This window comes from Chrysemys picta, chromosome 13 (assembly GCF_011386835.1).
Source record: "Chrysemys picta bellii isolate R12L10 chromosome 13, ASM1138683v2, whole genome shotgun sequence".
NCBI classification, from domain to species: Eukaryota; Metazoa; Chordata; order Testudines; family Emydidae; genus Chrysemys; species Chrysemys picta.
In genome coordinates this window covers 54,216,372-54,238,698 of record NC_088803.1, presented here as the reverse complement: position 1 = coordinate 54,238,698, position 22,327 = coordinate 54,216,372, and the positions used below count along the sequence as shown (strand labels likewise).

At 51.5% G+C, this 22,327-nt stretch overlaps 1 protein-coding gene across 7 annotated transcripts; it reads right to left on the bottom strand.

The window, feature by feature from the left end:
* Window positions 1-2,287: 2,287 nt before the first annotated feature.
* TTI1 (TELO2 interacting protein 1) lies at window positions 2,288-22,324 on the bottom strand. Of its 7 annotated transcripts, none has more exons than XM_065566360.1 (8): window positions 21,997-22,324; window positions 16,801-19,145; window positions 14,784-14,972; window positions 13,489-13,637; window positions 12,871-13,011; window positions 11,142-11,346; window positions 10,306-10,393; window positions 2,288-3,120 (listed from the first exon to the last, which is right to left on the bottom strand). In XM_065566360.1, the coding sequence occupies exons 2-8, from the start codon at window positions 19,103-19,105 to the stop codon at window positions 2,856-2,858; spliced, it is 3,342 nt and encodes a 1,113-aa protein (XP_065422432.1). In that variant the 5' UTR covers window positions 19,106-19,145; window positions 21,997-22,324; the 3' UTR covers window positions 2,288-2,855. The 7 variants fall into 7 exon arrangements, with proteins under 7 accessions (XP_065422432.1, XP_065422428.1, XP_065422430.1 ...); XM_065566356.1 differs by having other exon boundaries at window positions 21,978-22,115; XM_065566358.1 differs by lacking the exon at window positions 21,997-22,324 and adding an exon at window positions 21,148-21,170.
* Window positions 22,325-22,327: the final 3 nt, after the last annotated feature.

The following is a 22,327-nucleotide window of genomic DNA, read 5'->3' as shown; positions in this document are numbered from 1 at the left end:
AGGAATGGCGGTGCTGCCACCCTGCTTCCAAGCCAACCACATGGCCCAGAGGGCTTTAGAAAGGTACCGAATTGGAAAGCATGCCATGGATTGTCTGGAGTGCCGACAGGTCCCGGCAGGAGCTATACTAATCATTTGCAGGGCCAGATACCTGCCCTTTATCTGTATTGTATGTACAGTCACTTCTGCGCTTAAACTTGTCTTTTCTGTTTTAGACTGTGCACCAATCTGGCCTAGGGACATGTCGGAGGAAACGAGTCCTTGCCCCTTGTGGTGCCGTTTATGTAGTGTAGCCACCACCGATGCTGCTGCTACCTCTGGAGTGAGTGAGTGTTGTATTCACGCGCGTTTCCAGCCACTTTGCACAGGCGGTAAGTTACTGCACAAGCTGCAAAGCACTGGAGAATCCGTCCTCACAGCCCCACTCGAACACATGCAAAGGGGTAGGGCCAACAGCGCCCAACACCTCAATATGGGATTTAGAGTAAGCTCGGAGATGTCACTACCTGAATGTAACCTACAACACGGTCAAGTTGCATAGCTTCAGAATGTGACCTATTTAGAACAGAAACAGCTGGCAGGACTTCTAAACGGCTGGATATACAAAAAGGCAGTAGACTGTCCTTGAGACATTGAACAAAACCAAGGGCTGGGACGTGGATAAAAAAAGAAAAGAAATAAAAGGCATAAATATTGTATAGCATTTTATTTCCTAACGAGTTAATGGTGCAGAAAAACCAGCTAATGCTGGTTGTAGTTTGATGTTTGAAGCCAGACCCCAAGCAACATCATCAGCAAAAAAATGAGGTTCAAACTAGGCTGTGAGTGATATTCAGCCGTATCACTGGGTTAATTGCCACTCATTAGTCTAGCTGCCAAATTTAGGTTTAAGAAAAAATAGTGTACAAAACCCAACATGAGTCCAAAAGGTTTTGTTCTGTTTTTTATTACTGCAACAGGTCTTTCCTCTTGTTTTAATGTCTGCCTGCAATGCTGTGAACCTAAACACTGCATCCCTGGGCTAGTGCAGTAGTGTAGGCCCAAGGGGAAACATAACAAGGCCTTAGCCACGTTCCTTTCCCCGCTTAAACTACACCTGTTTTTGCCTCTCTGAATCTTACTTCTCTCCTCCATCTCCTCCTCTCATGGTAACAGAATGTGGGATGTAGTACGGTGCTTGCAGGGAATCTGCATGCTGTTTCTGAATGCTCAGTGTCAGCTGTGATGCAGTTTGTATCATCAGTCATGTTCAATTTTTTCCTTTGAAAGGCCTGAGTCTTTCTGATTAAGAATCATTTCTGCAGTCTAGCTGCTGCCTACAGGCAATACCCGTGCAAGCAAACAAAACAACACTTGGTGATGCGTTGCAGAAATGGTACAACCCTCGGTGCACAAACAGCACTTCCAGGTGCCATAAAATAGTGAGCACCACTAGGCTATACTTGAACTCCAAAGAGCCTACCCAGGACCCATAGCTCAGGATGCTGAAATATTTAAAGGGATGCACAAAAGAATTACAAGAATGATTTGAGGTCTGAAAACAGGCCTTATGGTGAGCGCCTTAAGATGCTCACTTTAGTTTATCCAAGGGAAGGCTAACTAGTGACTTGATCACAGTCTACACGTAGCCTACTTGGGGAAGAGTCTGCTACTCGGCGATGGCTATTTAGCAGAAAAAGGCCTAACAACATTCAAGGGCTGGAAGCTGATGCTAGACAAATTCAGACTAGAAATATCCCCCAGTGTTTTAAAGGGCAGGGTGATTAACCATCAGAACAACTCACCTAGGGCTGTAGGGGATCCTTAAACACTTGCCATCTTTAAGTCAAGACTGGATATTTTTCTAACACATCTGCTCTAGCTCAACCACAAGTTATGGGCTTGATGCAGAAATTACTGGGTGATGTTCTCTGGCCTGCAATGCAGGTCAGATTAGATCAGTAGTTTTCAACCTTTTTACATTTGTGGACCCATAAAAAATTTCGACTGGAGACGTGAACCCCTTTGGAAATCTTAGACCTAATCTGTGGACCCCAAGGGTTCTACAAACCACAGGTTGAAAACCACAGGACAAAATGATCAGAATGGTCCCTTCTGCCCTGAAAAATCTAGGAAGAGACCTGGGAAGTAAAACCTGCCAGTCTCGTTTTATTGCCCCAAGTGAGTGAACTGCAAAATATAAACTACCCCCCAATGCTGCTAAAAGGGACTTTAGGAAAAGCTCTGCTGGTTTGATCATCTCAGCTCTTACCAGAAGCGCAGGTGAGGGATTTCCTTTGAAACATGATTTTATTTAAATTGTTTAATACGAAGCACTGCTAGAGACAGAGTTCTAACCCCGAAGAAGTATCTGCCATATTGGAGAAGTTCCGGTCAGCGAGGGGAGGAAATTTCAATTCAAGTTTTCAGGCCATCATTTATAATCAGTGAAGAAGGGGATGTGCGTGTACGGTGGGGGGAGGAAGGGGAGGGAACCAGTTGGAAGCAGGGGAGGGATGCAGTTGCATTCTCTGGCTTGGGGCAGCACTGGAAGGGGCATTCTGCCAGGGACCCCAGGCAGCAGCCCAGTGTTTTGATAATAGGGATGGGAGCATCTTGACAATCTCCTTCTTTAGCCACAAAGGAGCCTGAGATGCACGTGCCCCTTTGGCCCCACGTGTGTGCAGGGGAGTGCAAGCCCGGCGTGTGCTATACCTAACTCGCCCTCAAATGCCTTTGTCAACTCTGCCCTCAGGGAGCCGGGTCTCAGTCCTGGAGCAGCTCTCATCTTCCTCCGCAGCGATTCAGTCTGAGGTGATGGGACGTTCCTAGACAGCATTGCATTTACACCAGCCATTTCTCGCTTCCCCCGGCCGCTATCCCAGTGCCTCGGTCAGCGAGGGGGGTTGTGGCTCAGGTGCCTCTCGGGGCCCGGCTTGAAACGCCGCTGTCTCCCGTCGCTGCAGCTCACCCAGCAGGCCCAGCACGTTGTCGGTGAATTCGGTCCGTTGCCTCCCCATCCCGCCTAGCTTCACCGGCTGGAGGCTGGGGTGGGGGGGCTCATACGGGAGAAGGCAGCAGATCTGGTTCAGCAGGAGCCAGGTGGCGTCAGGGTCCACACACATCAAATGGAGGAAAACGCTTCGGGGGGACGTGGGAAGAAAGGAAAGCAGAATCAGAGGAGGGGCTGTCTGATCTTCCCCCACCAGGGCTGGTGACAGGCTCGGCAATAAACAGGGCCATCAGATGGCTGCTGAGCCCGACAGAAACAGAGTTCAACCGTTTCACGGTTATTGGCAAGTGGCGGGAAACCTAGTCGCTATTCCCAGCAAAACGATATTAACGAACAAGCGTCGGTGACTAATGGGTCTCGGGGCCGGAGAGCTCCCAGCATGACAAGGGGAGGTGCTAACTCAGCTGCTGTGAACTGAAGTCAATGGCGCGATGGGAATTCACACCAGCTGAGCGCCTGGCCCAGTGAGCAGGCTAATCCCGGCCTGGTGTGAGCAGGCGCCAGTGGAGGGAGGTTGCTGGGAACACAGAGGACACGTGGATTAAGCCAAACAGCACTTTGAGTTTCCAAGAGGAAATGTGCTAATTTCTTGCTGCTGCTAGAGGGAGACGTTAGAAATAAGCCCACCCAGATGGGGCACAAACGCTGCTGAGTTGACTCGAGAATCCTGGACATGGCTTATGTGTTTGGTACGTCCTGGACCTGGTCTCTACCAACAACTAAACATCAGTTTAAAGAGAGCATGTGAGGTAAGGTGCAAAGGTACTACCTGGCCCCTGGAGAGCAAGGGGTTAACCCCTGCTCAGCTGCCCCCTCCCCTTGCACAGGTGCTTAGGAGCAAGGTGACAAGATGGCTGCTGGGGAAGGGAGAGCTGCAGAGCCTGCCCTAGAGGCCAGGGCTGACGGCTGGGTGGTGGTTCCAGGAGCTGAACACTTGTTGCTACAACCGTTCTCCCCCAAGGCAGAGACCTTGCTGGCTGCCTCTGAATTTTCCCAGCTACCTCCCACCTCTCAAGGGGCAGAAAACGGTAACAAACTTCATGTTACAGAAAAGTGGCAATTTTTTGTATGGCTCTTGCTGCTGTGGGCCTGGCGTCCATCTTGAAGTTGAATCTGAAAGGGGAGGCGGGCAGGGGAGTTAAGGTTGGTGTGGGAACCTTGCATGAGAATTTCTTGTGGGTTCAATGTCAGAGCCTCTGACATGGGAAGGAGATGCTGAGTGTGACCTGGGGGGAGAGCAGGAGCTGCTGGGGTGTGAAGAGGCTATGGGTTCATTTGCATGAGTCCTTGTATTTATTTATTTCTTCTGTTAATTCCCCTGTTGTCAATCACTTTGGGTTTGACTTGGTTTGTCAGGATTTTGACGCATGGGAGGCAGATTGGGTTTAATTGGCACTAATCTCCATACCTGGGCCACAGGCGAGGCTAAAGGAAATGGGAATTGACGTGCCATGTTGACAGCACCGTCTAAGGCCCTCCTCCTGCGAGGGGCTAAGCATGATCTATTCCCCGGAGAGTCCATGGCAGTTGAGGGTGCCCAGCCTCTGGCAGGATTCAGGCCAGGGTTTTAGTGCTTAAAGAGGCAGAGAGACACCTAATGGGGATTTTCCAAAGAGCCTCTGTGCCCAATTCCCATTGAAACCAAAGGGAGTGAGACACTTCTGAAAATCACACTAGGTGACTACATGCTTCTTTAGGCCCCTCCAATACCTAAAAATCTGGCCTCAGCCCTTATGCCCTGATCGTGTAACGAGAGCTGCAGACATGGACCCCTCCTCCCATGAGGATCTGACTGCAGGATCAGGGCCTTTGATCATAAGCTCTTTAGGGACTCTGATCTTTGCTTTCCGTGAAACACCCTGTGCACACACTAGAGCAGAGGTGGGCAAACTACGGCCCGCGGGCCACGTCCGGCCCGTGGGACCATCCTGCCCAGCCCTTGATCTCCCGACCAGGGAGGCTAGCCCCTGGCCCCTCCCCCGCAGCCAGCGCTCTGGGTGGCACGGCAGTGTGTCTGGCTCCGGCCAGGGCGGCGTGGCTGCCAGACATGCTGCTCTGAGCGGCATGGTAAGAGGGCTGGGGGGTTGGATAAGGGGTGGGGGATCCTAGGGGGCAGTCAGGGGACAGGGAGCGGGGGGTGGGGTTTGATGGGGTGGAGGTTCTGGGGGGAGGGGTTGGATAAGTGTGGGAGTCCCAGGGGGCCTGTCAGGGGCGTGGATAGGGGTCAGGGCAGTCAGGGGACTGGGAGCAGGGAGGTGGGATGGGAGTGGGGTCCCGGGGGGGATGGTTAGGAGCGGGGGGATCCCACGAGGGGGCGGTCAGGTGACAAGGAGCAGGGGGGATTGGATGGGTCAGGGGCTCTGAGGGGGGCAGTCAGGGGGCGGGAAGTGGGAGGGGGTGGATAGGGGACAGGGAACAGGCTGTTTGGGGAGGCACAGCCTTCCCTACCTGATCCTCCATACAGTTTTGCAACCCCAATGTGGCCCTCGGGCCAAAAAGTTTGCCCACCCCTGCACTAGATAAATATTAAATAAAAAATAAACACAGCTTAAAACCTTCCTAGCCTGGGCTGGATTTAACATAGTTGTTTTGCAGGGGGAGCATTGTCTATTTACAATATAGTCAAGGAAAAGACTGGCATGCCCAAATTCATCATTTCCACCTCGCTGTGGGAAGGTGCAAAGAAGCTGGGTTGTGTGGGAGGAGAGCAGTATCTGTGATAATTGGAATGGAGAATGAAATTGTGAGCAAGCACAGAGAGAGGTAAGTAGGTTTCTGTTTCATTGTGAAGCAGTAGACACTGTTCCTCTCATCTGAAATGCAAACCAAAGATCCTCTGCTAAGTGATTCACACAAACACGAGCCCCACGTCTATCAGAAATGTCCCCTGCCTGGGCTTTTATGCCTGAAGTCAGCGCACTTCCTATGCAATTAATTTAGACAGAAGTGTTTGGGAAAAGCTCCATTTTCTGACACCTCCTGTGCTCTGAAGGTGTAGGGGTTTCCTGGGTACTTAGAACAAGTGTAGGAATAAGCTGGAGGTGCTAGGAAGACTTCAAAGTAATCCTCCTGTTGCTGCGTAACCCCCCGCTACCCTACAACCAGCCAAAGAATCAATCTGCATCATTAACTTCTAACCCATCTGGGGCTCCAAAAGACGTAACGTCTGTATTACCTACACCGAACACCCCTCACTGCTCCCAGCGTGGTACTTCCAGAATGCAACATGACCTTGACTTCCAAACCGTGGATGGTCTGGGACCGACTGCGTCGGCACCAGTGCATGGTGCTCTGGGAAAACACACTGGGGACAGACAGATCCTGGCCACCTGGTGCTGATCTCAGTCACCCCAGCTTTAGTTTAAGCCAGTGGGGTTGCACCAAACTAAATTGCTCCTGATTTACACTAGGGCCAGGGCAGAATCTGGCACTAGCCTTCGGGACGAATCACACAGCCAGAAGTTAGATTGTAAGGATGCAGCAGGTTTGCTAGGGCAGACACTTGAGCAGTCTCTGCTGGGATTCAGTGCCGTCTCTCCTCTCTACGCGCTGTCTTAGCCAGGCCCATCAGTGACTAGAGTCCACAAATCCCTGGGGTGCGCTGCGGGGTCCATTGGGCCTCGCCGTTAGCTTAACATCGGCTGAAGCTGTATCTAAACAGTCCCGTTATACATGGCCTGTGCTGACAGAACGGATCAGTCATACAGCAGGTAACAGGGACGAGCACAGAAGCCGCTGTCTGGAATATTACCCAGCCAGTGTCCGCTTTTCCGCCCCGCGCGCACACACGTCTTACCTCTTATGTTCACAACAAAGACGTCCCACTCTCCTCCCCACTTCCCAATCAGCAGCTCCAGAGAGAGCAACTCTCCAGACGGTTATCTGGTTCCCAGAGGACTGGAGGCACTCAGCTCCCTGTGTGCCCATAATGGCCCAAGGCCAGTGATTATCTCCTGATAACCTGGAGTGCTGTGCAGCTTAAATAACAACTTGACTTTTACATTTTAAAACTTACTCTTAGGTTGCTTAGAAACGGCCTCTGTTTCCATGGCAAAGAATCCCGGGGTTAATCCAGGGGGTTGGATTTTTTGTAAACTTAAATGTGATTTTATTGAATTGTGCTTGGCGCAGGTGGCTGTTTTAGTGCACTTCAGCCCAGCCTGCGACTGACAGCTGTCAATACGTGTCCAATAAACTACAGCCCTCAAACCCAGGCGAGGGGGGGGGGGGGGCTTTACTACTCAGCAATCAACCTGGGGAGCTAAAAGGTCCAAAAATAGCTTCTGCTTGCTCCAGTGGCACTGAACAATTTATCAGGTTGGTGCAGAGCAGTGCTGGGCTAGTCCGCTGGCTTGCCTTTCCCCACTGATGAGCTTAGCCCTGCCAAGCACCAGGGCCAAGGTGATCAAGGCTGGCAAAGTGGAGGATGACTCTGGCTCCTAGCTTGCCTCTGTTAAATGTCCAATTAAAGAGAGCCCTGCCCTGCTGCCAGGGCCCTACTGGAGAAGGAACAGGGAAAGGCGGCCTTCCAGGAGTCTCCTGCCCCTTTACCCACCGTGGTAGCAGGCCAAGGTGGATTCAGAACCATGCAGCTTCCCCCACCCTTCCCCATGGCTATTACAGGGACAATAACCCTGGCCTGGGCATAGTCACCAGCTGACAGCCACCTTGTCACACTGTTGGCTGCCCCGTATCCCCCCCTCAGCCGTGCTGCGACTCACCTTTTGCCAGATGCCATTTCTGCCTGCTAGGCACTGTGCGAAAACGCAGTCCCCAAACTCACTTTCTCTCACTAGTTCAACTCCCGGCTCCCACCTTAGGATCAAACAGCCTCCCTAGGGCAGGGTGATGTTCCAGATGGATCGTCCTGCACTTGCTTTGTGCAGCTACCCTTCCCTCTCCCACCCCTCCGACCCCTGCGCTCTTCTCTTGGGTGGGTGTTAGCACTCCCAGCTGGCATGCAGCATGTCAGAGGCATTGCACCTGATTGCCCCATGACTCCTGCAGTCCCTTGTAACTCTGTGATACTTTAAATCTGACCCTCGGTCTTGGTAGGTCATAAATCACGTGATACGAGTAAGAATCCAATAACCCAATCGTTAGTGATACTTGGAGCTGGAACGTGCCCCTGCCCCAACTGGTTCTAGTCAGCACGCCAGGGTTACGGCTGCCTGGGCGTTCTAGTTACAACCCTGCTTTTCAGCTGCACCGTAACATTTTGAATTTTGGATCCAATCGGCTGGTAATTTTCAGACTTGCCCCCTGCCTCAACGTGAAGGGATCTGGTGTGAAAGGCAGAGTCGGACGGCTGCTGGGGCTATTTTCAAGCACTAGGGAATAAGGGAAAATACTTTCCTCATTACTTTATAGATCTATCGATATAGATATATCCATTTTTAATTTTAAAAGAGCTCTAGTGCTGAAATGTCTGGTGACAGGAAGCTGAAGTCTGGCTGAGGCTTTTTAGCGAGGGAACCGTGCCTCCCATTGTTCTGGGGGAAACTGGTTTTGAGTTACCCAGGTTCTGTCCCTTTGAAAACAGTACATCATGCATGCCTCATGGTCTCTAATGCTAGTGGTACAGTTAACTGTGAACCCCGCGTCCCAAAGCAGGGGAGGCAGTGCTACACAGGACTGAACTACATTTTCTTATAAAAAGCCTGCCAAGGTTTGTGCATTGAACAAGACTCACGAAACCTTCAAGGACTGAGATGTGCACAGATCAAATCTTCACATGCCCGGGCATGACACTAACCTCCAGCTGGCCACCAGAGCTAGGTGTGCACTCAGGGAGCTGGCCTTGCCTTGTTCAATAAAAGCGTGGGGAATGACTGGAGCTCCCGGGGGGGGGGGGGGGGGGGGGGCAGTCCAGATAGTGCCCGCTCCTGGGTACCTTGATCTTCAAAAGAAAACTAAAATGGCAGTATGAGGGGAACACAAAGGCTACGTGGCCAACCGTCAAGTCAGGCACTGTTGGAGTTAAAGGCTACATGTGCTCTTAATTCCGCTCTCCTCTGTGCATGCCATACAGCAGGCTCTAAGGACCTGATCACAACTTAGGTCCCTAATTCAACATATCCCTGTTTTATTCCACAGCGTTTTAAGGTGCTCCAGGAACGATTAAAGCACCAAACGTACTGCTAAAACCTGGAGTTAAGCTTTCTGCCCCAGCACAGCTTACAGAAAGGAAAGGGGCTCCGCTAACTCGGGGGATTTGGCCCACAGATGACAAATCCATTGGAGACAGGGACTGGAGCCTGCTGAAAAGGACAACAGCCACCAAGGTAAAAATAACCCCCCATTCCCCAGCCCACCAGTACAGATTAAGAGGAGAAGGCTGCAGTTTCTGAGAGAGCTTAAATCTGCACAGCTTCCCTCTCTGACAGAGCTGCTGGCCAACTGCACAAAAGCTTTTCATGCTGTGCCCTGTGCTCAGGGGAAAGGTGCCTGCTAGTTTTCTCCCTTTTAGGAATATTCTACCCTATAAACTCACAATGCCAGCTGCTTTCTGCCTGTTGTGTGAGACCCAGGCTAACACTGGGGGGGGAGGGAGGGAGAGGCTAGTTCCACAGAGAGAGGGAAGCCTCTGTCCCTTTCCTCCAGCAGAAAAATGAGCCCCTGTTCTTATTCACCCTGTGTATTCTGTAGCTGGGCAGATCTCATTGACTGAGATCTTTTGTCTGCTCTCCAGGTGGCACAATAGAGCAGCAGTGATTTTTCACTGCAGCAACAAGCTTGTGACTCAACGGAGGGCAGGATCTGGTCTAGCTTGAAGTATAATTTGTGTGAACACTTTGTAGATGTTAGTATATGTGCACCTGAGCCACTTTGCAGCTCACAGGGGTGGCGGGGGTTTGCCAGGAGCCCCTGAAGATGGGGAGGGAGCTTGTGGGGGAATGGAGGGATGCAAGGAGCCCCTGGCGTGTGCAGATTGGCCGACAAAAGCAAGGAAAAGTGCAGCCCTCCAGTAAGAGAAGTCAGGTAAACGAACAGCAACTCCACAAAGTACATTCTAATGTATAAATCCAGACCCCCAGCCTGCTAAGAGCCCTGTGCAGAGCGGGGGTAAAGCAAATGACGCACATTCTCCTCCCTGCAAGTGGAGAGAAACTTAGAAAATAAACTCCACATTGCAGATGGGCTGGCTCTTCCGCTTCCACCTTTGGGTGGTGACTCATTTCACCAGTGGTAGAAGGTACCTCTCATGGACCCCCTCCTCTGCAAGCTTCAGTGTGGGCAGGGGGAGAAGAGAAGGGGACACTTAACTCCCTCCCCTCATTCAGAATACACCCTGCGTGTGTGTGTAGCGTTACCTCCGGGCGGCCTCTTGCAGTTTCACGGGTTGTTTGGCACTGAGGTACATCAGACAGGCATCTGCTACTTTATTCAGGTCACTCTCGCCTGCAGAAATGGGACAGAAAGGAACAGCAGGACATAACTGACACTGGTTAATGGGATCTCGCAGGCTAAGCCAGAGCTCTTCCTACCCATCCCCTAGAGAGGCCTGCTCCATAGCGAGGAAAACATCAAGACAGGAAAGGAGCTCTCAGCCCTGCAAACTCGCCTCTCCTCCCCCACAAGGCCGGGGACGCCCAGTGTACTGCAGCATGCTGCAGAAATCTACCAGAATAGACGGGTTATCCATGGAGTCGTCCCAAAACGAGACCGGCTCGTTGAGTTTGGGAAGGATGTCTGGATTCCAGCTCTGAATTTTGGTTAGTTCAGAGAGCAGCATGGCTTGGCCCCAGACCTGGTTGCCAGGGCTCTGGGGTTCTAATCCCCTTGTGACACTTTCTTGCCAGGTCAGAGACAGACAGGCTGACAAGGGGGGAGAAGGACCAGCAGTCAGATCCTGAACCAGGTCCTAGGAGCCCTCCTCACCCCTTCGTCTCCCAGGGAGTCGAGGGCACCAGCCCCTCCGTGTTGAGCTCTGACGGGGAGAGGTGAATGCTGAGACATGGCTGGAATAGGCGGAGCTGGAGAATGGGCAGAAAATTAATCCCACATGACAGGGACAGAGCATGGGCTTTCCTAGCCGCTGTGAAGAGCGACGGATGAGGCCTGCTGAGCAGAGGGACAAAGATCAGAGACAGGAGGGCAAGGCTGGGCAGAGATCTGACAACCGACCTTGTCCTTCCCTGGTACTCACCCAAGTCCAGTTTCTCACACAGCGAACCCAGCCCCTGCAGCACGGCCAGCTGTAACTTGAAGGCAAGAGTATGGCTGTACATGGGTCCAGCTCTGGCACTGACCGGAGCCTGGGTGACAAGGGAACCGGCCAGCTTGGGCAGGACATCTTTGGAGAATCGTCGCCTCAGGAAATCGCCACACTTCTCGGCCAGGGTACATAGCACCTAGCAAAGAAACCCCACTGAGCCCGTGGTTACTGGGAGGGGAGCTCAGCGGTGCGCAGGGGCAGAGTGGGAATGCACAACTCAGCAACACCCTCAGCGAGCAGGGGAACAGGGAGTTCATCCCTGGATCGCGGCCTGTCGTTATTACAGCAACCTGCTGGCTGTATTCCCAGCGCAGAACCAAGTGGGGAGAAAGGACGGATTTGTGCTTCAAACGTGGGGCTGGCAGAGCCGGGTCCCACCCCTGGAGTCCCTGTTACTTTGGGCAAGTCACGTAACCTTCTCCATCCCTCAGTTTCCTCATCTGCAGTTAGGTGATCGCTGCCTTAGCACACAAGTGGGTCGTGAGGCTTAATTCAAAACTGCCAGGACCTCGGAGATCAGATAAAAGACACCAAACTGCCATCATCACAAAAACAGTCCGCACTGCCAGCAAGCAAAGGGGAGCTAAGGCCAACTGCACACAGGCAGTGAACGGACGAGTTTGAGAGCTACGAACAGGAAGATGACGTAACTCATCCCTAGAGAGTGGGGTGGAAAACGTATCCGTGCTGGGGTCCTCAGCCTGGGCTCAGCTTGTAGAACTGGGGTCCTGCATTGGGCATGGTCCAGTTATGCCTCACTGCAGCATTTTCTATCTTCTGTAATTTAAAAGGACACTTTCAAAGGATTTTTCGTATTTTTTTAAAAAACCCTCCCTGCTGCTTATAATCATCCCTTGAATAACTGAAAAGGAAATCTGTTCCGTACAGCGATTTGTCTCTTCCTTTACCCAGGCACCCGGGGAGTTTATCATAGGGCAGCTCTGAAATTCTAGGGTGCTGGCTGTTGGTATTGTGGAGGCTTTGTCACTGCAAAGGTTTCATACCCCTCCTCAGCCTGGATGGAAAAGAAGGTAAGTCAGCCTGGGGAGCTGGTGACCTTGCGGGTATCCTCATAAATGGATGTTTTATTGCCTGGCTTCCTGGGAGCCGGGTGCTGCTGGAACGCGGCAGAGTGCACTGCCGGACTGATGAGGGTGGGAACAGTTTTTAACTTTTTTATTAACCTGAGCATTTGTGTGAAGTGCAACTGCAAAACCACCTCCCAAATGCCTCAGCCACAAGGAAAGCCCTCCCCTCCAGGAGTAGGGCCTCTTGTCTCTGGGGGTGATCCCCCAGGGGTGCCAGAACCCACAGCTCGCATGAGAGTATACCGTGCCTCTGACAGTCAGCCCCTTAGGCTGTAAAAGGATGGGTCTTCCTTTCCGTTCCTGCCCAGCCCAACACACTGCACCCAATAAATAATCATTCACAATGCTCTTCCCCATTGGGAGGGCATCAGTATCTCATTCATGGGCATAGGGCACTAAGAGTGTACCTGCAGATACAGACCTACACTGTGCAGGGAAGCACCTTTGCTCTGCACCGGGTGTTTAAAATTCATTCTGTACAGTGAGCATTCTGCACGTGGCAGGGTGCCAGCTCTGTGGCTTGCTCTCTCTGCTCTGGCTTGAAGGCCGTTGGCCAGGATTCATCGTCGTACCTTGAAGGCTCTGAGCACCACCAGCGGGTCGTCGTTAATCAGCCGGGTGACGAGAGCCGGCCAGGCGCGATGAGCCATGGGAAGCAGATGGTTTTCATGAAGATGCAGCACAATCACGCAGAACTCCAGCACGTCCAGGACCTGCACAAGGAGAAGGCACAGCTCTGACAGGCTGCTACAGTGCCCCCTGCCTCTCCGGAGAGCAGAGGATGGAAGAGTCTAAAGCAATGGGATCCACCTCTGCCTCTCCCTGAACGGGGGGTAGGGAGCTGGGGAGGAAAGCCACGGGGGCAGGAATGGGTGGCCTCTACCTGTCACGGGACAAGCGATCAAGCTCTGATGCCTGACACTAAGCGGTTTGTGAGGCTGAATTCAGTCTCCTTGGCACAAGGCAGCCTCCTCTTTCCCTCTCTTTCCATCTAGGCTAAGGCTTGCCAGCACTTGGAGCCTCTGCCCTGGCAGCGGTGAGATGTCAAAGTGGGACTGGCCTCCTCCTAGCGGCATGTCTGGTACATCCTGTGATTCTCCCCCAAGCACAAGGTAACAGTCCCCATAATGGGCACCCTGGGCCCTTTGGTGCTCCCTGTCGGTATGGTGTAGTGCATGCACTGTGCTAACCTTCAGCCGCACCCGCAGACTCTTGTCAGACAGTAAGTGGATACATCTCTCCATCACATCCTTTGCTATCTGGGCATGGGCTGGCAATGGAGTCTCCCCCTCCGCACCGGAGTCGTCCATCTCAGGCTCAGGAGGGAGGGCCTGCACCTCTGGAAGACAGGGCACAGTTCGCAGCGGTGGGAATGAGCGGGGAGCCATAGGCACGTGCCTCATGGCATCTGGCTGACCCCCACTGCAAGGCTCTTCTCCAGCGTCCCAAAGGAGACCCGGGGCATTTGTGACTGCAAAGCCTGCGCTCTCTGGGGCGAAATGCCAGTTTGTGAAATTCAGCAGCAGGAGCAGTGTGCGTGTTATAGGAGAAAGGAAGATTTTGTTTCCTTTATTGGACTGACATTTGCAGTCTGTCCTTCCCCCCAGACCCCTTTATTTCCAATTGGTTTTGATTAAAAATGAAAGACCTGGGTGTTTAAAGGTCAGAATTGCAGCATGGCAGAGTAATGAGAAGGCAAATGTTCCCTCCTAGAAAGTTTCTAAAGGGCCTTGGCTGGAGTCAATGCTGGGGGGTGTGGGGGGAGAAGAGGTGCTGGGGACCTGAGCCAGGGAAGAGACAGCACAGAATTCTACAAAAAGAACAGGAGTACTTGTGGCACCTTAGAGACTAACAAATTTATTAGAGCATAAGCTTTCGTGGACTACAGCCCACTTCTTCGGATGCATACCCCACGAAAGCTTATGCTCTAATAAATTTGTTAGTCTCTAAGGTGCCACAAGTACTCCTGTTCTTTTTGCGGATACAGACTAACACGGCTGCTACTCTGAAACACAGAATTCCAGTAAGGGTGGGAGGAAAAAGCAGCAATTTTCCAGGATTTTGCTATTTTGTATGCTGAATACCATGCACCATGTGTCCTGCTACCAAAGCACTTGCTCTAGTTAGTATTAGCTAGGGCCAAACTTGCGGACTATGGTACGACTGGCTTGTGACTGTGACCACTGGAATCTGGCCCCTGGTTATCTGCTGCTGGATCAACATTGGGTCTACAATTACGTGCCTGGTTTTCCCTGGGCCTCACTGAGCAGAGATCACCAGACAATGCTCTATATGTTCCCAGCAGTGTCCGCTGTGGATTTAATTCCACTCAAAATGGAGCTGGGCCCACAGAACTCATGATTCCGAGTCCCAGCCTGGCTTTGAGCCCCCACATCCCCGCAGAGATCAGTGGCTTTACCAAGTTCACAACACACACACACACACACACACACACACACCCCCGAGTTACACAACCCGTACTGACCCTCTTCCTCCTCCTCCATGGCTGGAAGGTTGCCCTCTGCAATCTGCTTCTGTTTGATGTAGTCCAGGAAGAACTGTTCCACTTCTTGCACCATGGGGGTAATTACAGACCCTTTCCCCTGCTTCCTCTGCTGCTCTAGATTCTGCTCTTGTGGGTGCTCCTTACCCTTCACCACCACGAACCACTGCACTGCAGAAGAGAGGCACGAAGTGTTCCTGAGAACCCAGGATTCTCTACCCATGTCAGCTATGTACCAAGCAACCTGGACGTTGTGAACAGACAGAGACTGTCTACAAAGTGTGAGAAGCAAAAGCTACCTGACAGAGGTGAGTCTGAGAACTAGGCCCTTGCAATCAGACAGCCGGACTACAGAGAGGAACTGGCTCAAATCCAGCCCTGGCATAATAGAGGGCAATCCTCATTAGCTTCAACAGAATGTTAATGCAAGAAGTAAATCTGACCCTCTATCCCTCCTCTTCCAAAAAGGGTGTCAGGTTCTGCCACTGCAACCCCAAAGAGTCCATCTACACTAGGAAAATGTCCTCTTGATGGCAACAATTGGGTCCTTCCAATCCCTCAAGTGGGGCTGAAAACAGTTTTGTGGCTTATGTAGAGAGCGCCAAGCCTTTTTCAACACCCATTACAGACAGTGAGCTTGGGACCGTCTGTTCCACACTCTTGCTGCAATGGGTGCTGAGAATGGTGTGGCCCCCTCTGCCCCAGCTGGGGGTGTGGGGAGGGCTCCTGTTTGGTTGAAATCCATAGTGCAGATAGAACAGGAGTACTTGTGGCACCTTAGAGACTAACAAATTTATTTGAGCATAAGCTTTCGTGGGCTACAGCCCACTTCATAGGATGCACAGAATATCCATTCTTTGCATCCGATGAAGTGGGCTGTAGTCCACGAAAGCTTATGCTCAAATAAATTTGTTCGTCTAAGGTGCCACAAGTACTCCTGTTCTTTTTGCGGATACAGACTAACATGGCTGCTACTCTGAAACCTGTCAGAGTGCAGATGTGAACCGAAAGACAAGGAGAGGTGTAGTACAGTGAGAGAAGTTTGGCAGGAAGTGTGTAACTGAAACATACCCTCAAAAATCTGTTCTAAAACTGACCTTCAGAATATTCTCCAGTACCACACGGGCCTCTCCAAATGGAGGATTAAATACTGAAACTCAGAGGAGTCATTTGAAAATATACTCCTTTAACCAGGCAAGAAAGCAAAAAGATGGTACACAGGAACTGCCAGACTGGTTCAGACCCGAGGTCTGTCTAGCTTAGAGTCCTGTCTCTGCGCTTCAGCAGAAGCGGCAAGAACCCTGGGGGATAATTGCCCTGCCCCCCTGCCCCAAGAAGGTCTCAATGATCCCCCATAATTAGAGACTGGCCTAAACATGACATGGGAGGTGTTTCTCTCCCCAATATTTTTTTTTGGCATTACGTGTTGTAACCCTGGATATTCTTGTTATCCACGTCTGAGATTCTAGACCCTCCTCTGACTGCCGGAATGGAAGGCCCCAGACACTGTTTTGCTGTGGACCTCCACAGCTCCCATTTTCTTTGCAGAAAGAGCAGGAAAAGTTTGGGTTTTTTTTACAAAAACAAACTGAGGAATCTGATGGTTTAGTCCTCCTGTTCTTCCCCACCTCAAACCTGCCAGGAAGGCTTCCTACTTGCCACTGGTGACTGGACTTCTCATGCCTGGCTCCTGGATAACTTTATTTCCCACAGCTATCCTTCCCTGGGTCAGCTACTCTCAGCGATACTAAACCCGCTGGCACGTGGGACATGATCCTGCGTCTCTGTGCTGAATCTGTCTGGACCGTCTTCGGGCCGAGCACAGTTCCAGCACCACTGGCTTACCAGCCCAACGCTCAATGTGTATGGTAATGGTTGTGCTTTCTGGAAACTGCTGCTGGGCTTTGGGAACATTCCAGCAGTGCTCAAGGGGTTAAAGAGGGAAATTCTTTAAGTGACAGTAAGACAATATTATTCAAAAGGCCGGTTATTTAGATACCTAAAGCTGCCACTAATGTGGACAGGACCCCAAGGAAGGAGGAAGCTCGGTCGTCATAAAACTGATCAAGGGCAGACAGGACATCTCGGATCACATCCTCCACCAGTGGGAGCAGGCTGGCATCCGAATGCCTGAGCATGGCCTCCAGGACCCGCGAGGCGTGAGGCTGATGTGCCACCCGACGCAGGTTTAGGGAAATCCCATTCACCAGATAGTCCGAGTTAGAATTAATCAGATTTTGCACGGAGTCATAGCCACAGGCACGGCAGACATCCACCATGGTTCCAGTTGCCGTCTGACTAATGAGCAGAGTGCTGTCCCCGGCCTTTTCAAGCACAGGGTAGAGGACTGATACTAGAAGCAAGCGGAACTCTTTCCCCAGCACATACGCAAAGCAGCCAACCCCCTCCAGCTGGATGCAGATCTGCCAGATATTGCTGTTCATGGAGCGGATGGTTGGGTTTGGGTCTGAAGAAGGGGAGGAGGATGAAATCAAAGAACTGCTGTGTGCACCTCTTGAGATAGCGCGTACTCTTGAATGTTTCACAGTTAACTCATCACTGGTTCCCTCAGTGTCAATGCTGGTGGTCAAATACCAGTTTGCCTGGTCAGTATATTCTTCGAGGATGGATGTTATGGTCCCTTTAAGGTCTTCCGTGCTCACTGCAGTTTCCCTTTCATGAAGAACATCTACCCCCAGTCCAGCAGCTCCTGTGATCAACTCATTGAGGACCATGGCAGCTTGCTTCCGGTACACAACAGATTCGTTGTATAGCCCCATGAAATGATCCACTAGCAAGTAGAGGTTCCCATAGTAGCCAAGTACCCGGCAAACCTGCTGAATGAGCAAGAAAATCCGCTCATCAATGAAGAACCGGAAGTATTTCTTCTGACCTTTGCCATGCTGCAAGGAACCCAAGGGCTCACCTAGAGAGTCTTCAGGGCCCCAGCGTCTTTCTTCAACAATCTTCACATCAGCTACATCCAGCTCCAGAACTTGCATCAGGGCTTTGGAGAGACGCTGGAGGTGGGCTGCAGAGTTGAGCACAATGCTCACCTTGGGGCCCAGCAACTTCAGGGAGCCGAGTAATAAGCTCAAGGTAGAGAACTTGCCTTGATCATCCTGGGAGTTCATCAGACGTGGAAGGGCTGTGGCAAGGGAATGCAGATTCTCTGACAGAACATCAGCAAGATCCCTGTTTTCAGCTACTGTTCTCAGCTCCGCAATGCTCCGGAGAATCTCATGACACTTGCTTTGGACCTCATTGCTTTCATCATTAACAAGCCCAACCACGGCTTTTAACAGGTGACCAACTGATTCCACCAGTGACTGACTGCACTTCAACATAAGGAGATGGACCAGCTCCACCAATTCCATCCTGACCTTCCAGTGAGGGTGAAGAGAAGCAAATTCAACTATCTTGTGGATAAGGAGAGACAATTTGTCTGCAGTGCTTTTTACCCAGTCCGGTCCTCTATGGACCACAAGCTCAGACAGTCTGCTTTGTTCTCCTGAAGGCTTCTCTTCATCCTGCGTGATTGTGGCTAGTTGTTCATCTGCCATTACCAAGCAGACAGTTTGATAAAAGAGCCTGATGGCAGAAACAGTGACCATATGACCTTGTTTGATGTCTCCGGTAATAACCCGGGACAGGGCAATAGAGATCCCAGGTAGAAAAGAAGCAAACAAATTCCCACATTGTCTTGTTTCAACCGTGTCTAGGGGTCTATGATGCTCCTGGCAGTCACACTGCAGAATTAGGACCTGCAAACACTTTAAGGCAGCCAGCTTAATTTGCTTTGCTTTCTCTTGTTCTGCCAAGGCCAAAAGCAAAGATACAGCAAATCCTAAGTGAGGAAGGGTAGAAGGCTGATACAAAGTCAGGATAATGTCCCCATAAGCTGAATGCATCAGGACATGGAGTGCTTGGATTACAGTCAGTTTTAATTCCTCTGATAGCGGGGCTGGTGGCTGCAAACCAGATGGAGAAGATAGACACAGGCAGAGCTCAGAAAAAAGCTCCTGAAGGAGGTCCTGCTTCTTCACACATGTTGTTGAAAGGATAGACGTGATGCACTGCACCACACTCTGGACAAGACTCTCCCGTTTGGGTCCTGGGGTCTTCAGGGCGAACCTCAATGGGAAAAGGACGTACTCCTGCAGTTCCTGCAGGGCAGAGTCACTGACTGTCTGCAGCTGAGCTTGCAAGCGTTCCACATTCTCAGTAGTCTGCACCTTTGTTAGCTGTACACAAACTGGGCGCAAGATCCCGAACGCTTCTTGTGGGGTATCAAAAACTGCCATTGTCCAGCAATCCTCTTCTTATGTGTCTGTAGTGATCATCCTGCAGGAAGGAAAGAAAAGCAATACTTGCTTCAATGAAAGCAACCTTAAAACAATTGCAATCTGTTCCTTACTGATTAGCCAGACCTACTGTGCTCAGAAAAGTGTGACAGTGTCTATTGCAAAGCAACAGGTAATTCAATTCATTTCTCGCTAAGTGGTATAAAAAGCATTCAGATTATTACACAGGAGCTCTTTAGGCTTCCGCTCAAGAAGTGCTTTGAGACCTAGGGATGAAAAGCATTATATAAGAGCTTGGAGTTGTTATATACTCCCCCGCCATCCACCCTTACCTATAGAAACCTATAACTTAATGTGTTTACGTGAAAATGGTCTACTCTATGTTAGTCACATCTGACTCTAAGAAAAATAAATCATTACTGCCGATTGGTTTTTAACAGCAGCTATAGACCCAGGGGAAGAGGGCAGTTTCTTAGCTCAAGTACAGTGAATGTTTGTTTTGTTCAACATCTCTCTTTAGTTTCTGGCAGCATGGGTTGAGCCCCGTTTCTCCAGTGTTTGGCTCCATCTCAACCAGATTTACAGCAGTGTTTAACTTTGGTTTTCAAAAACACTTTAAGCATGAGTGTAACCAAATAGGATTGTAATTGTGAAGACAGATTTTTAAAGGTACCTAGATACTTCCAGATGCAGACAGCAGCCTAGTGGGATTTTCAAAAGCATCAAAGGGACCTAGGCACTTCTTAAAATCCTATTAGGTATTTATCTGCATCTGGAGGTGCTGAAGTATCTTTAAAAATCTGGTCTTTGGTCAGGGGCCACGGGGGCAAAGTCTTAGAACAAAAGCCGTATTCTCGCGTAGTAGGGAGATGGCAGAGCATATGCTTGTAGGCCCCGGCTTGAGTCTGCTGAGCTAAAGTGCAGAACAAAGGTGGGTTGATATGCTGGATGTGCATGTGATAGGGTAGTGGTAGGACTCTGCTGATTGATTAGGGTGCTCTGGTGTCTAATGAGCAGTAGTATGTAGGCTGTTCCATACAGGGCATCAGTTACAACCCATACGTCATGGGGATCACGTCCTGAAAGAAATCTTTTCTGAACCTTCTCTTCTAGCCTTCAAACAACCCACAACCTCTCCAAGCTCATCATCAGAAGCAAGCTCTCCATAGACCAAGATCCAGCAACTCAAAGCAGAACCAGACCTTGCCAGTACAACTGATGCAAAACCTACAGACATATCTCCACTGATCAATATGCCTCACGACCCCCCTTTCAAGACCTACACATGCCTGTCACAACATGTGGTGTACCTCATCCAGTGCACTAAATGCCCCAATAACAACTACTGTATGTGAGTGAAACCAGACAATCACTATGCATTCGAATGAAGTCACACAGGAAAATGGTGGTGGTGTTGTCTTTTACATCACCCAGGGGTGAATGCTCTTGGTAAAGCGATCACTCTGTATATAATCTTACTCCTCATTCCCAAAGAAATCCTGTGCAACACCTTCAAAAGATGAGCCTGGGAGCTTAAATTCATAACTTTGTTAGACTCTTAAAATCATGGGCTGAATAGAGATATGGGATTTATGGCTTATTACATCATTTTATAACCCACTAACCCTTCTCCAGCTTCCCCCCTATCTCCCTATGACTGAAGGGGTGTCAACCAGCCACTTCACCTTGAAGGAGCCCTTAAAATATGTGCTGACTACTTATGCAAAACAATCTGTTCCACCTTGTATTTCACTGTGATGCCCTGTGTACCTTCCCCAGACTGGAAGAAGAGCTCTGTGTAAGCTTAACAGCTTGTCTCTTTCACCAACAGAAGTTGGTGCAATATATGACTGCACCCACCTTGTCTCCCTAATGAGAAGTTGACAGGTAAACCTCTGACCCTGACCCCTCCAAAAAGCCCGAGTGGGTGGGATCATTCAGTGGCACTGACAGATGCTCCTGAGGAACCCATTCCATTCACAGGTGCACAGCCCAGGAGGTGAAGGCCATGCCTCTGGCTGTCTCTACACAAGTGGTTTGACCTGGTAACTACGGCCTTGGGCTGAATCTCTCTGCTTGCACCATCTATCTGTAAGCTTATAGGGGTGGGTGAGGGATACCCAACCAGGTGGGTCCAGAATGCCGAGAAGGGTAATAAACAAGACTCCCTCCACCCCCTCTGCTCTCCCCCCTACCCCTGTGGCACTTGCAGCAGCCCTCAAGCCTCTCCGAGCCCAGCAATTCAAGAGCCCCAGGCCTGTCCTGCCTTGGGGGAGCCCCTCTCCCCCCCATGTGAGTCCCTGCCCCATGCACAGAACTGGGGGTAGCAGGAGCCTCTGCCTCCCACGTGAATCCCTGTTCCCCCCCCCCCATGAATCCTGCCCGGAGCTACAGGAAGGGTGGCAGGAACCCCTTGTAGGAGTGAGTGGGGGGCACCCAACCAGGTGGGAGCCCATGCCCCTCCCCAAGTGAGTCCCTGCCCCCTGCACGGAGCTGGGGGGGGGCAGGAGCCCCTGCCCCCCCATGTGAGCCCCTGTATAGAACTGGGGGGGCAGGAGCCCACTCCCCCCACGTGAATCCCTACCCCCTGCACGGAGCTGGGGGGGCCAGGAGCCTCTGCCCCCCCCCCACGTGAATCCCTACCCCCTGCACGGTGCTGGGAGGGAGGGAAGGAGCCTCTATCCCCCCCTCATGTGAGTCCCTGCCCGGAGCGGGGGGGGCCAGGAGCCCCCAGAGCCCCTGCCCACTGCACGGAGCTGGGGGGGCCAGGAGCCCCCAGAGCCCCTGCCCACTGCCCGGAGCGGGGGGGGGGGCAGGAGCCCCAGCTTGGAGGCAGAGCCGCAGAGGACCCTCCAAGACCCCCATCTCCTACCTGCTCCAGTCACACTCACACATGCCGGAAGTAACGTGAACAACCCCCGACCTCCCGCTCCGGAGTCCCGTGAAAAAACTCCCCAGCTTGTCTAGGCAGGAAGGAGAGACAAGAAAAGTCTCAGGCGAGCGCACTGCGCATGCGGAGCTGCGCCGTGCCGGAGATTTGAAATCGGGCTCAGTCCCGCATCCAGCGCATGCGTCCTCGGCTGGCGCCGGGTAAAGGTTAGAGAAGGCTCCGCTGGCGTCGCTGCGCATGCGCCGCTTTCCCGCGCCCGCCTCTGGCCCGGTGCGATGTGTGAGCTATAACTGGACACACGGGTGGTCGCTCTTCCCCGCTGGCGACCCGTA

What these genes read in the sequence shown, in the direction of transcription:
- TTI1 (XM_065566360.1), bottom strand. Translation starts at nt 19,105, where the DNA reads ATGGCAGTTTTTGATACCCCACAAGAAGCGTTCGGGATCTTGCGCCCA. An exon ending in GTGTGAGAAACTGGACTTGG is followed by an intron (nt 10,394 to 11,141) that starts GTGAGTACCAGG and finishes CCATTTCTGCAG; the next exon opens with GCGAGAGTGACCTGAATAAA. An exon ending in CTGCAAGAGGCCGCCCGGAG is followed by an intron (nt 3,121 to 10,305) that starts GTAACGCTACAC and finishes GTCCCCCCGAAG; the next exon opens with CGTTTTCCTCCATTTGATGT.